A 15,129-nucleotide genomic window follows, 5' to 3' on the forward strand; every position below is an offset into this window, starting at 1 on the left:
TGGTTCTGGGTAGAACCTCACCCCTTTAATTCCTCTCCTTTAAGAACCCATTTGGAACCCTTATTTGTAGAGCAATGGTTTCCAACCCAGAAGTCGAGCCCAAAGTTGGACGATAATTATCAAGCAACCCCTTTCACATACATGTAGTCATGTGATCCATTGTTAACATAAGATTATGGATTATTGCAACATTAAATATCGGATGACCTGTATTTGGCTTTTTAACGTGGCAGGAAACTGACAATGCAACAGCAATGGTCGCATAGTCTTCCTGAAGGGCACCAGTAACTTTATACAGATCAAAATGACTAAACATATTGAATTTGCTATACTTGAATTCCCTCAAAATATGCTCTTTGTTTGTCCGAAAGAAAACCAGAAATGTCTCCCGGCACTTCACCCCGTCCTGCTTTTTACGAGCTCGCCTCTTGACATTTCTCCCGCCGCCGTTTTGCCTCACTGGATAAAAAATCGCACACTTTAATGTGAAAAGGAACAACGTTTATTTTTTTGACCTTCTCATAGACTTATCTCAGACGACAGTGATGCAAGCACTCGTATCCTGTTTTTTCCATAAAAAATGTCCACAGAGACGGAAACGTATAACACCATGGTCATAAAGTTCAAATGGAAACATTAAATTAAGCACTACATATTCGTATCAGATACAATGAAAACACACAATTTCAATTAATTGCCAAGGAAACACAGAATTAAAGATTATCGGTCGTCATACTTTTTAAGTGTACCAGGTATTGAAACAAAGCAACATTGAGAAATACAACCAAACTGAGGAGCATCTTTTTTGTCACTATAAACAATATTGAATTATAGGATATTGACAATTGGGAGGTTTTGTTGCAAGGGTCTTGACCTTGACCAAGCCAATGAGTGAAGAGTGATGTGCAACCTAGTGACATCATCAATGTGCAACAAGTCCGAGGCAGCTCCCTGTGCATGGCTGTCTCAATAAAGTGATGTAGATTTGATTACATAAGACCTCCGTGTAAAAATTAATATTTTGAAAATGGGAAGACACTCTTTGTTAAAAAGTAAATTAATGGTTCTGGCACAAATATGTCTCACTAAACAGCACCCAAATATGCATTTTACCCATTAACTCCAATAATAACCTGGGGCTACAGCTGTAACACAACTCACATATAATATATCACATGAAATCCTAACGGCAGGACTTGTCTGGCTGCCCAAAATAAATGAAATTAACACAGTAACTCAAACGGAACACAACACTATCCCATTATAAATGCATGTAAATTGCACCGAAATTAATTTTTAGGCTACAAAAAAGCATATGTGCAAAAACAAGGTCTACATTTAATGGTATCCTGCATTTAATATTAGCATAATTCTATTTCCTCTCTGTCACTTTTTTTTTTTGAAAAGTAATTCAGCATTTATGTAAAATGTATGTAAAGACATCTGAACGGACAAGCAATGGCTACTTTGGTTCCTGTTTAATGGACGAGGGAAAGATAAGAGGGGGGAGGTATGCGATGAATTTACAAAATATACATCTGTTATTCTGCTCTTTCCAGCAACCATGATTGATTAGGTGGTGGTGTGTGTGCGTATGTAGTGTATGTGTGTACTTTTAAGGGATTTTCAAAGTGCTATATCTGATAAGGTGGTGTAAAAGAAAAAGAAAAAAAGAAAATTAGAAATTGATTTGTGGCTTGTTTCCTAGTTGCCATGGTGCAAATGCACCCATCGTGGCCCAAAGTGCCTTAGAGAAGGAATTTCTGGCTCGACTCGTGTCCATTTGTCCTGGTCTTCTTCTGGATTGACTCCAGTTTACCATCATTTTCACTGGGAGTCAAATATGATGCAAACCAGCGCCGTTTTTCGCTGTAAGAAATCATAGTAATCAACTGAAAATCACTTTTGTGAAGCTTGATGAGGACCACTCCAGGCATCTCTTCTTCTGTTTCTCTTCGCATATTAAAGCTGCACTAGGTAACTTTGCACAAATGGTGTTTTATTTAGAAAGGGATGTCATTGGGATACTTTTTATATTCACTCATTGTTTTCTCATTGCCTCTGTGTGAACATGTGCACATGACCCACATTTAATTTAGGTGACTAGAGCAGGAGCCAGTTGCATTTAACTTAGTTTAAGACTAGTCGTGGCCTTAGACTGGTCTTGGATCGTCAGGTTAGACTAGTCTAATTAAGCCTGTCTGTTGCATAAATATTAAAACTGACTTAATTTGAGGTAGGATCTGTTCAACCGCTTCTACATGACTTTTAGCAAACCTATAGCTAACTATTTCTAACTTTTAGCCAGGTATTTCAACTGTTTATCTATTACTTTTTGGGATTCGTGTACCATATTCTTCTTTCAGAACATTTTTCATGGTTCTAACGACTATTGGATCCATGACGTTTACATTTTCTGTGACTTGGTGTGGTGTTGCTGTTGCATCCACCATTTTTTCTCATCTGTGAAGTGTCTTATTTCAGCCATAATGCATTGCGGAACACTCTATCTAAGTCAGTCTTACATTAGTCACTCGTAAGGAAGCTTTATGCTACAGGTAAATTGAAGTGCAAGTCTCACTTAGTTATATTTAAAACAAAGACTAGGTCTATTTTTATGCAACTTGCCCCAGATCTTTATGAATTAGGATTGGACACTCTTTTGTTCTCTATCCAAAGATTACCATTTTCCCAAATCTTACCTAGCGCAGCTTTAACATAATCAAGACCAGTTCATGCTGATTTATTCTCGTCCGTCTGTAGTTTTCAGTCGTCGGGCTCCAGTTCCTCCAGGTGGTCAGGGATGGGCAGGCCAGAGAGAATCGTCAGACACTTATTCCACACGTTGAACACGGGAGTCACGGGCTGCACGAAGGAGACGTGGAATGTGTGCAGGTGCTGGGAGCCCACGGCGTCGTAGAAGGTCACGTAGCCGGCGTCGTAGTCCAGCAGGACGCCGACGCGTCGCAGGTGAGGCGAGGGCTCGATGGCCAGCTCTTTGCTGTTGTGGCGGACCACCCAGGAGTTGTTGCAGCGGCAGAGCACCCAGGACGCCGAGTTCTTGCCGATCCACTCGTGCTTAGGGGCCGATTTGTAGGCTACACCCACAGCGTACCTGAGAGGGAGCGGAAACTTCTGTCATCCTTGAACTTTTACTCAAACAGACTAGAAACGTGCGGGTCAATAAAACTCACCATGTGCTCCCTCCAATTAAAGCCTCCCAGTAGTGGCGACCGCTGTCGATGTAGACGTTCCCCACCACGCCGTAGCTGCTCTGGCTGGTGAACCGCTCCTGGCTGTGGCCTTTCTTGGACGTGGTTTCGTCCCGCTCCACCGTCAGGTTATCATGGGACACCTTCAGCTTCTTGTGGGCCGATTTGGGGTCCAGCTTGAACGGCTGGCCTGATGGAGGAGACGGAGGAAATTGAAAATAGATTTTGAAATGTATCGAGGCAACAATCTTTACAGAATAGCTCATTTATTTTCCGTTAATTTGCTTTCATATTTGCCGACAGGGAAAGAAAAAAAAACATCTGAAGCACGGAAAGTGAAATTAATAAGCTGTGCGAAATGTGAATTTCCAGTAAAGGTCGATCCGATACGGAGCGTTTGTTTTTCTCGCGCTTACTGTTGGTCTTCAGAGTCCCCGGTTCACTGCTCCTGCTCCCCGCTTGGTTAATGGCCTTGACCACAAAGATATACTTGGTGCCGCTCTGCAGGCCGTGCACCGTGTAGTGGTTCTGCTTGATGTTGGGAACAATCATCCAACTCTCCAATGAGTTGCACAGACCTGGGAGGAGAGGGCGAGATAAGGAGAAAGAGGCAGAGATGAGTGTGCAGTCTGGTAATTCAATGAGAAATCAAGTTGTTTAAGGCTCCTAAAAAAACATATTTTGAGCAAATACATGCTGTATTTAAAAGGACAAAGTCTGAGAAGAAACCTATGTCACTGCAGACAAACAGGAGAAAAACTATTTACTTCAAAGTTTCCTGGAAAGGAGTGAAGTCCAGTACAGCCGTGTGAAAGGATAGCACACTAAATGATTGGTTGTGTGTGAGCCTGTGGCGGTGGGAACAGGTGAAAGGGTGTGAAAAGGCACTAGAGGAAACCATTCACACCTTGTTGGCTTCAAAGCAGCACTGTGCTCTCTCTGCTCGGTGTGTCTTTCGGTGGGTGTTTTATCCAGTGCAGCACCGCCTCGTAAAAGGTCGGCATGTGCTCTTCTCTATAGGTGCAGTTTCTACTTCTATTCTGAGAAGCCTGAGCAGTATCTGATTACTTATTAACGGAAATTTGATTTAACGTCGGTAATTTCTTTAATGCATTAATGCAACTTGCGATTTTTAGGTTGTAGCAGTCTCAGTTTTGAAGCTAGAGTGAAGATACTGGCATCATATGAAACTACAAAAAACAAAGGAATCCATTGGTACCAATCGTGTCATACTCGCTTGTCGCAAAGGAGGCTAAATAACGCTCCAATCTTACGCTAAATTTTGGCGAAGAAAACCTGATATGGCTATTTTCAAAAGGGCCCCTTGACCTCTGACCTCAAGACATGTGAATGAAAATGGGTTCTATGGGTACCCACGAGTCTCCCCTTTACAGACATGCCCACTTTATGATAATCCCATGCAGTTCGGAGCAAGTCATAGTCAAGTCAACAGCCCTAATTACAACCTTTTATATCAACCTGAAAACGTTAAACATGCATGCATCCTTCCTTGTTGACATAGTTTGAAGCTCGTGCGAGAAAGGTGGACTCTTATGGACACTTTATACAGACGCAATTACTGAATGCAAACATCGAATGGTAGTTTCTGCAAAAATGCCCTATAAAGAGTATGAAAAGTTGTGATTTATGTAATGAAAATCTAAAGAATTACAACTTTAGATGCTAAATTCCACTAAATATGCATTCATTTTTGTTCTAACCAACACTAACAGAGTGTGATTAAGACAAAAGAGGACATTATGATTAGAGCATCACGCCGTGTGAGTGCCACTATTGATTTCAATTAAATACATTCAAATCAAGCACACAATCTCTTTCTCTATCGTCTTAACACACATTTCCCACAGGAAATCTAGTTCAGAGGGCTGCACAATTATGCAGGTTAAACACGTTGTTTTTGTGTTGTTTTATTAAATCAACATTAGAGGATTCCACTCCTTGCATAGCGATTCATCTGAATTGCTCCGGGGGGGATTTTTTTCTGGCGCGCGACTGAGATGCCAACAGCAACACCTCTGACATTATCGGATGTGAAAACAGGAGGTGAGAAAAAAAATCACGGCGTCTCGGCGAACAGGAGGAGACAGGGACGCGAAAGAAAGGGAAATAAATGTCACATTAGCTTAATGGCTGTTGGTTCTAAACAGGCTTTAAACTGTAAAGTAATGAGGAGGTAATGACGAAGGTGTACCCTCGGGAAGATGGGAAGAAAGACTGTTTTGCATGTACAGAACTCTGTACATCCACTGAAGTCTTTCACTGAGGGCTCCATGTGAATTCTCTGCTGCACTGTTGTCAAATCTCGTCCTCCTTTCATCCGTCACAAGCTACAGTCACTTGATGTGCGACAACATCTGAGGGGTGATAGTAGCATAAAGGCTCGAGGCTTCACTTCAGGAGGTTCCACTTCTTCCACCGCTATCTCAGCTTTTAGAAAAGCACTTCCAACTCCCAGCTGCCTTGGGGGAGCCAGTGGCCACCAGTAGAGCAGCACGATTGTACTTGAGCAGATCTCAGGTCTGTTAATAGGATTTAAACGGTAAAAAAGTCTGCATAACAAATCTATATATATCTCAATAACATTTTTTCTTTAGTTATTAGACTGTTTTAGACTTGATTTATTTGGTCAACTGTTCAAATATGATGTTCATTTTCAAGGGCTGGGCAATATGGCCAAAAACAATATGGCAAGAAAATGTCATATCTCGATAACGATATATATCAAGATATAGCATTTTGTTCTAGTAATTAAATAATTAAAGCTACAAGCAGCGATGATCGGCACCTTTGCACCATTGGGGGTACTGGCGGGACACCGGTTGAAGCAATTGTGCATGCGCACGCACGTGTTAGACGTTATTTCTTGCGTGGATTGAGTGACAATCAATCAGGAAATGACGGATTGCAAATTTTGCACCACTTCCTGTGTCCACTATGTGTTGCTCGAGCACACACGTTTAACATACATAACATAACGCTGACTTCCTGTCGCCAGTAGGTGGCGATACGACCATGAGTCAATATTGTATATTATTGTATATGTATACCTCCAAGATACTTTTTTTTACGTCTCGACATGTTACATATTCCTACCAAATTTCATACATCTAGGTTAAACGCCGCGCCGGGGCTACCCAATGGGGGGCACTATCAGGCCAGTTTGACACCTTCTAGCACGAAACCCATATCAAATATCTATTTCACACATGTCTGATGTCTGAGACAGATTTCAAGAGATTTTAAGTAACCCAAGCACCCCGTTTTTGCTCTCAAAGACACAATAATAACAAAAATCATTTGAATATCAATAGGTCCTCGGCTCCAACTTTGGCGGTGCTCGAGCCCTAAATAGTCCATATGAAATAACCACAAGTTAAAGCCTATTGTTGTATACTCCTGTGTGAATTAAATACTTGAGAAAATGAAAAGTATTTTCTCATTTAATTATGAACTTAAGTGCAAACTGCACATAACAGTTTCAAGTGAAATTGTTGAGAAAAAAATAAATATATATTTTCATATATACACCGTTTCTTAATCACATTGAACTGAGTGGTAATGTAAAGTGTGATATAAAAACAAAACCGCAATCTTCAAATGATATTCCCTCAAAATATGCCACATAAGATTTTCTGAGAAATTTGAGTTAATACGTGCTTGTTATTATCAATTTAAACAATTGTGTATCACAATATCTCGATATATGATTTCATAACGATACGATTCCTTTGAAAGACGATAAATTATCGTATTGAATTATCGCTCAGCCGCGTTTCAAAGCCTTCTCTAGTCTAGCCATTTCATTGTCACTTAATTTTCCCCATTTTCCATGTAGGAGAGGTTGTGATTCTGTCTGCAGCGACTGACATATCCACCCAGTCTGCATCATTTTCAGTTTGCTGGAATGCTATAGCAGTGCTGTCTTGGGGAAGTTAAGTTCCGTCAATCTCATGCACGCTAGAGGCCATTTTCATGGTAATTTTTCTGTCACTAGCTTTTCTAGCTGTGCCACAGGAAGACAGAGTCACAGCTCCTTCTTGTGCCTTGAAAGGACTAATTAGTTTGGTTGTTCTCTGACAAAAGAAAACATAAAATCTGATGAGATGTGGACTAGACTCCCACCAGGCTGCCAAAGATTAAAAACGAGATGCATAATACTGCTTCTAAAAACCTTGAGCATTCCTTTTCCAACCACACACTTACTGGCAATGTTGGACTGCCCAGTGAAGATGGCGTACTGGAGCTCGTAGGACACCACCGTGAACTCATCGTCAGACGTCCAGTGGACGGAGATGGTGTCGTAGGAAGCCGTGCACAACTCCTCCCTTATGCACGGAGCACTCGGAGCTGCAGAGGGGGGAAAAGCAGGGATGTCATCCGACATGATCCAATGCTGTTAATTCAAATTGAACATTGTGATAAGTCCAATTAAATATAATTGCTAATTCCAATTGAATATAGTGATAATTTCAATTGAATATAGTTGCAAATTACATTATTCCAAAAACGATAACACACTTGTCAGTTGTTATAGCAAACAGTAGCCCCAATTAACCTTGTACGAGTTCATTTGGCTCCATTTATGAGTGTAATGGCTTCATTACACATGGGACTGAAGATGTTCTTTCCACTAGAGTGGTAGGTTGAGCATTAAAAGTAATGCGGAAGAGAAATAATAACATTTTCACATGAAAAGCAGCTCACATTAACACAGCAGGGAGAGTAAATATCACAATCCCTTTTTGAAAGGAACAAACGTGTCGTTATATAACCAGACATTGGCTTTCTTCTCATGTATCCATGAGCTCTTTATTTTATAGTTCTATAGAGACATAAATAAAACAATCGTCATAGCAGAAAGAGAATAGACTGGGGTAAGAAACAAAGACACAGCTTAAATTGATTGTAAAGCCACTTCCTATCTCTTTCTGTGTCCGTCACTCTCTCCCTCTCCGAGCCTTCTGCCATGAGTGGCTGCACATAGTGGAGTGATTCAGACTGATTCACTTAGTGAAAAGGCCCTCCAGCGAAGCCCTCGTGCGTCGCAGAGAATAAATACGAGCCAGCCATTTTCACAGACCTTCAAATCCACTACGCATGATGCCTTGTTTTCCGTCCCCGGCTTGCTCATAATTCATACGGTGACATTTTTGATGGGGTTCTTCCCGAATAGGACGTCGGAAATTAATGTCGGAAATACATTTTTGGAGTTAATAGGCTGGGGCACGCTCCTTCAAACGCAGTGCTTGAAGACACTTCAAAAGAATTAAAGAAAATTCAAAGCTGGAGCAAAATTGCGATTAAAGGTTTGGTTTCATGGTCAGTGAGGAACTGAATTAAAGGGTTAGACTGTAGATCTGACAAGAAAGTGACATTTGGTTTGTGATTTTTAACCTCAAAGAGAGTAAACCTCAAGCGTTTATGGTGCAGACGAATTGAAATACCCACTGACTTCAATAAATGTGCCTCTGAAGTGGAAGACTTTGATGAAAACATGAAGGTTTACCCGTAAGGTAGTCCAGACTCTCCAGCAGCTTCTTCTCCCTGGTGAAGTCCAGGGCGACGGTGTCGAAGGAGTCCGTTAGGTGTATCTCGGGAATCAGCACTTGGGTTGATGCAGTCGCCATGGAAACCCTAGATCAATACCAATCAAAATTGAACAGGTTTTTATATACTTTCTTCCACAAGTGTTTATATTAGAACCAGAGGTGTGGGCTGGTCTAAATTTGATGACCTAACACTTTTGAAAGATTTGCAACTCCACTTGGACTTTAACACAATGTATTTTAGCATGCTTATCTGATGGCGTAACACGGATATAAAGTATTAACAAACTGCTCAACAGTTGCTAAATTAAAAATGCTGAATCTGAATGAAATCAGCCCACTAATTAATTAGTAAAACTGCACTTAGATTTCCAACTGAAACACTCTGAGGATGCACATATTGGACAGCAGGTTTTGTTCAAATTGCCAAATCAGTTAGTCAGAAAGCTTGAGCGGGGAGTGGAATAACATTAAGCTAAATAAAGGATGACTTCCCTGTCTACATGTCTTTGCTGTTGGGTAATTTGAGTACACAAAGTTCTCAAATTGTTTCTCAACATCTACATGTGCACTCTTTGCCCTTTCCCTAAAGCGAAACCTTAGTTTGCTAAAATGAACAATCCCAACATGCGTGGCCAGCGTGTGGGCGATCTGACCTCTCGTTGATGCTCTTGGCGGTCTGCAGGAAGCGAGCGTGGTCGGTTTCCTTCAGCGTCTGGTCGGCCTGCGTGATGAGGGCGGAGGACCTCTCGATGCACTGCTTGCAGTTGGAGATCTGTTGGGCGAGCTTCCGAATCCTTTGTGCCTGGAAAAGGATGGCAAAGAGAAGTCTGAGTGCCGGATCAACTAATCAAACCAAGAATCATCCAGGTTAAGATGTTGCGGATCATTAGGGATGAGGACATAATCAGAGCTGAAACAGGAAATGACCCAAAAATAAGGGGGGGTTATCGGTACAAGGAGATGGATGTTAACATTTCGTACACCAAAAGGTCAAATCTAGGTTCAACTGACGCACATAGTCATGTATTTCTCCGTGTTTTCTTAATTGCTATGAACATCAACGATGATGAATTATAGCAGAGGGCATGAGCGTGTCCATCCTGCTTAGCTTTCAGGGACTGGAGGCTGATTTGTTTTGGCCTCCATACTTGTTTCTTGGCTTTTGTTTAGAAGCCCAAGTTCTCTTGTAACTGTGATGATAAACGAACCAGACACTTCAAGGTTAACTCCTTCTCTCTATGGTGTAGAGCAAATAAAAGAAACTATGGGTGTGATTGTGCAACAGAAAAAAAAAAATGTCAAACTACAAGCTTCTCCCACGTCCCTGCCAGTGCTACATTTTCTAGGCGTTTCAATGATTCGATTGCAAATCTGGGATTTAATTTCCACTCGTTTGCCCCCCAGTTTCATCCCCTCTCCCTACAGTATGAGCGGAGATGTTAAGAGACAGATTGAGGTCAGAGGCAGGATTGAGGTTAACGGACATCTCATCAGCAGTTTGGCTCGTAAAGAACCTCGAAACACTGTAATCTAAATCCAAATCCAACAGAAACTTGGTCCCAGAAGAGAGCATTTCCAGGTTGTTATTGATCATCATCGAGCACTCCACCACAAAAGCATTTGCAGAAATCTGTTGGCCTAAAAATACATATCTCTTCATCCATCTCTGTGGTCTCTGATGCGAGCTAAAAGCGCACATTACACGGTGAAAAAAAAAAAAAAAACAGTGGGATCCAAGTCTCATTAGATACAGCTTTTAAAAAAGAAATCACCCGGGTTTAGAGTACAAGTACACGCGCCCTCCCATATGCTCTGGGATCTACTTTTGGCCAGTCTGAGTGTTTTTCCCCGTCTGTTCGGAATGTGTTCTGAAGGGTTTCAGGCAGCCGAACAGTTTGCCGTCTGTTTCGCGATATGAGGTCAAGTTGGCTGTAACGAGGTATTGCGTTTGACACAAAAATAGCTCGGAGTGTTTTTAAGGGCGCGCGTTTAAATAGTGATGAGTAAAGGTGATGACATTAGCAGTCTGTTGCGCCCAGATACTAATTTGTACCACATTTGCATCACAATAAGGATGGCAATTTGTTTTTATTCCCATGCTTACTGTATGTGGGATATTAGATCTGCAGACATCATTTGCCCCTTTGTTGATGGAAGAAAATATAATTTTTAATCATGACGGAATGATAAATTAGTAGCAACAAAAAAACCATGGCTTAATTAGTGTTAAGCATCAATAAAGAAATTGCTGTTTGTGATGGAACAACATGGGTACATAGTAGCTTTATAACTAGCTACACATTTTGGTTTATTCACTGTTTGCCAGAAGAAGACATGAAGTGAAAGATGGGTATAAAAAATGGCAAAAGAAAATAAATGGTTATCTGCTATCACCCTCCTCACCTTCCCCTCCTTGATCTTGTTGCCAATGATCTGCCTCCTCTGCTGAATGATGTCAATCAGGACATCGCACTCCTCCAGCAGCTTGCCCTCCTGGCGGGATGCGTTCACCTGAGAACCAATTCACAGAGAGAGCATTATAAACAAAGAGATTGATGGATGCCGGCAATGTAGAGGGATGTATAAGTTCAGTGGCTCCACATCATTTCGGCCGAGGGACAGGATGTCATTTCCGTCCATCACCCCCCGTCTCGAGGTACATGAGATATATTCAGCCATTTTCACTTCCCGCTCACTTGAGTGCTGACTGACAAGTAAAATAAGCAGCAAGCTCTGTGGCTGTTAGGGTAGCAGATATGACACTCAGCAATGCTGAAGAACCAGACTGTGACTGAAATCAGGACTGGAGTATCTGGCTTCTGAGTGTGAAATGTACTCACTATATAGTGCCCTGAAAAAATACCATTTTTTTTTTTTTTTAGATGGGCCTTTCTAAAAAACATTTTGCTGCCGGCCTCGTCCACAGCAGTATATTGCTTTGCTTTCGTGCGACAACTGATTCTCCAACTGGGGGTCGACCGACCGCTATCTATTGTAGGTAATGCACTGACAATGGCTAAGTACCTCTTACAACCCCACTTCAAAACACCCAAACTGTCCCTTTAAATGCTCACCAAAGCCCACTAATATACTGAGTGTCCATTGCATAGGGAATAGTGAATTGAAATCAGGAAACCCTACTGTTTGACAAGATGGGCATCAGATATTTGGCATTTTATGCATTCGCCATTGGAAACCATGTTCAAAAAAAGCAATCTGGGTTGATTAAGGCTGCCCTAACTTTATATAAAAGCATATTTAGTTTGGGTCCTAACATCTGCTGGGCTCAAAACTCAAACACTGATGCCAATTAAACTTTTTAAAAAATGATTGAATTTAGTCGTAAGGTGTTTGGTCGTTCTGCCATGAGGGTCCTTAGAAGAAAAATCCATCTGCGTTCTCCGAGGTGTTTTGATTCACTTGGAACCTTTTTACGGACTATAAAAGTTGTTCAACTCCAATTATAAGACTGCAGGTCCTAACGTAATGTGTAATTTCTCATTGTGGTCATTTCCTAGTGCTGCTTTCAGCACCTTGTAAAGCGTTTTGTTGCCACGGCAAAGCGATAGCACAGGGAGCAATGAAAGGGAAGTCTGCTGTGAGTGTTGCCAAGCCAACGAGTTAGCACACAAACATTATACACTCTCTCTTACACACACGCATGTTGACAGGTGTTTTAATAATGACATCATGGGGAGTTATTTGCCTTTCCTCCACAGAGCCAAACAAGGCTGGAAAGGACTTCCTCAATATCCTCAACATGGCCTCCTAGACAGCATTTGTGTGCTTTGCTGGGCTTATGTTGCCAACAGAAACAATTTGCCACCTGGATTACATCTCAGTGCTTCCAGTACGCAAGACACGCTAAGCCGAAAGCTCTGCTATACAGAGCAACGCCAGTGCATCTGCCTTTTCAACACTGCTAATTGGTTCCTTCGACATCACCCTGACAGCTCTGGGGAGACTTGAGATGTAAAACTGCTTACTCTGTGAAAAGCTTGTATATATGTTATCTCTTTGTGGCATTTTGCACACCAATTAGCATACTTATACAGATCTAAATATAATGGGGTTTTGGGCGACAACCTTCTCTGAATATAGACCACAAAGACACATTGAAGTTCATCTGTGTTTATATGGAAGTCAGCTCTTTTGGATTTTCCTTAATTAGCTGTGTTTTATAGTGCACCATTAGGTCATGAACATAGACTGTATGTAAGAAGTGGATGTAGGCACCGTGATGTCACCTATTGGTTTGGGAACTACAGTTTTGAAGCCTCGAGTTTGGCATTTTGGCTGTCACCATCTTGGTTTCTGGCCGTTACCATCTTGGTTCCTCCAACTTGGTCTTTGGCCATTGCCATCTTGGTTTCTGGCCGTCGTCGTCTTGTTTTTTTGCAACCAGAACTGCCACGAGAGGTTGGAGCTACCAAACACTGAATAAGACAGTTTTAAGCGACCAAAATGTTAAGATTAACTTACACTGTGGTAGCGACCTGTCAATAACAAGGGAGCCATGCCCTAACGCATCCCCTGCTTTATGGTCTATTTGACTCTAAATGGGACCATAATTTACTAAATGAACATCATGCTGTATTGAAGAAGACTTGAAACTAGCGATTGAGACCATAAACTCATGTTTACAATGTTTACTGAGGTAATAAATCAAGTGAGAAGTAGGCTCATTTTCTCATATACTTCTATACAATCAGGCTTCTTTTTGCAGACAGAGGAGTCACCCCATGCTGGTTTTTAGAAATAATACAGGTTTAAGGCACTTCATCACGGCCATGAATAGGTTCCAACAATTAAACTAAAATGGAAGTTTTCTTGGCTGATTCACTTTCTCTGACATTTCACGACTGTTAATCTCAAGAACTTAATGTGAACAAAGATGACGTCCTCCGACATTGCTCATCTGAGTGGAACAACCACCCACAAGGCTGCATGCACACACTATGCATCATATACACACACACACTGTGGTCACTCCGCCTCCAAATGTAAGCATTAAAATGTATTTTAAAATTCAAAAGGAATATATTTGGTAGCGTAAAAACATTAAAATAGTCAATCTGTGGTAAGTGGATGACATGGTAGAATTGTAGACACTCAAGAGTTTGTGACCAGAGTACATCATGTGCCCTGTTAAGATGTGGAGCATCTAATGACTGTGGGCAGAGCCCTCTGGAGCATACGAGCAGTATGACAGATTGCACCCTGGCAGGGACATTAAGTGATTCATTAGCCACAGAAACACACACAGAAATGACTCAGTCCTCGAGGATATCTAAACTTTTGGAAAAGGCACACAAACCAAACTTTCTGCGAAGGGAGGTGACTTTAAACTTCTAATATATTCAGTGACACGATGCCCGTTTGTACACCATTAAGCCAAAGATATCAGAGGTAGTTCTTTGCTACAGTATAAGCATTAATTTACCCTCACTTGGAATCATTTTTGTGATAAATTTGTGATTTTTCACCATGCAAAACGTATCAGAGAACGGTGCAAACATTGTGCAGCATTACTGTAGATTCTAACAATTCCAGCATCTTGATTCTATTAGTCGGCACGTTGCTAGCTGCAAAAGAATGCAGGGATTTGACATAATGTGGTGCAGGAGCATTAAATTGCGGGTGTAGTGACTGAGGAAACTGGATGTGAGCTTGCAAATCTTTTTTAGAAGATTACTTATTAAATTTAATTTTTAAGTTTTCTCTAATTATGCATGAACAGTGCACAGTTTTAAGACATCATCTCGGATGTCAGAGAATCTCCAGAGGAGCTGTTGAATAGATTAATCTGATGTGAAATATTCAGGAAGCTGTCTGTGCGATGCTTTTACTGTGACCCTCCAGTCAAAAGATGTATTTTATCCATCTTCTACTTCTGCAATATGACTATTCTCACCTAAAAACGTGCTATCACCACACACTCCATGAGCTATTTTAAGGCTTTGGAGTGTGTCTGTACTGTATGTGTGGTTGTGAACGTGACGCACTGTGGGGGAAAAAAATGGGGTCAAGCATTTTCTGCCCTTTTGTATATGCATCACTTATTCTTATTTCGGCGTTTTAAAGTGCAGTGTTTCCTTTTTTTTTGTTGGTCCTTTTGTGATGTTTTTTAATTTAAAATTCCTGCATCATCAAAATTCTTCCAGCTTAGCTCACAGAAAAAAAAAACATCTTTGCGTGATGGTGACACACAAACATACCCATAAAAATATGCACACAGCACTAGCAAAAAAAAATAAAAATAAATCCCCTTAATAAATCACAATCCTCTTTCCTTGCAGTTTGCAAAGGCCTTGCCAGGCAGCGAGGCTGTTCTCCATTATTTTCTA

General features: G+C 41.2%; 1 protein-coding gene across 3 annotated transcripts in view; it reads right to left on the reverse strand.

Moving 5' to 3' along the window:
• Window positions 1–479: 479 nt before the first annotated feature.
• Window positions 480–15,129, reverse strand: part of LOC141762904 (E3 ubiquitin-protein ligase Midline-1-like) — a 63,885-nt gene continuing 49,235 nt past the window's right edge. For all 3 annotated transcript variants that reach the window (XM_074627056.1, XM_074627055.1, XM_074627054.1), the window contains 7 exons: window positions 11,186–11,293; window positions 9,436–9,584; window positions 8,740–8,867; window positions 7,437–7,580; window positions 3,629–3,790; window positions 3,195–3,402; window positions 480–3,115 (listed from right to left, as the gene is read on the reverse strand). In XM_074627056.1, the coding sequence (XP_074483157.1) occupies window positions 2,767–3,115; window positions 3,195–3,402; window positions 3,629–3,790; window positions 7,437–7,580; window positions 8,740–8,867; window positions 9,436–9,584; window positions 11,186–11,293 (1,248 nt within the window). In that variant the 3' untranslated portion in view covers window positions 480–2,766. The remainder of the gene's footprint in view (window positions 3,116–3,194; window positions 3,403–3,628; window positions 3,791–7,436; window positions 7,581–8,739; window positions 8,868–9,435; window positions 9,585–11,185; window positions 11,294–15,129) is intronic.

Source organism: Sebastes fasciatus, chromosome 24 (genome assembly GCF_043250625.1).
Source record: "Sebastes fasciatus isolate fSebFas1 chromosome 24, fSebFas1.pri, whole genome shotgun sequence".
Taxonomy (NCBI): Eukaryota; Metazoa; Chordata; class Actinopteri; order Perciformes; family Sebastidae; genus Sebastes; species Sebastes fasciatus.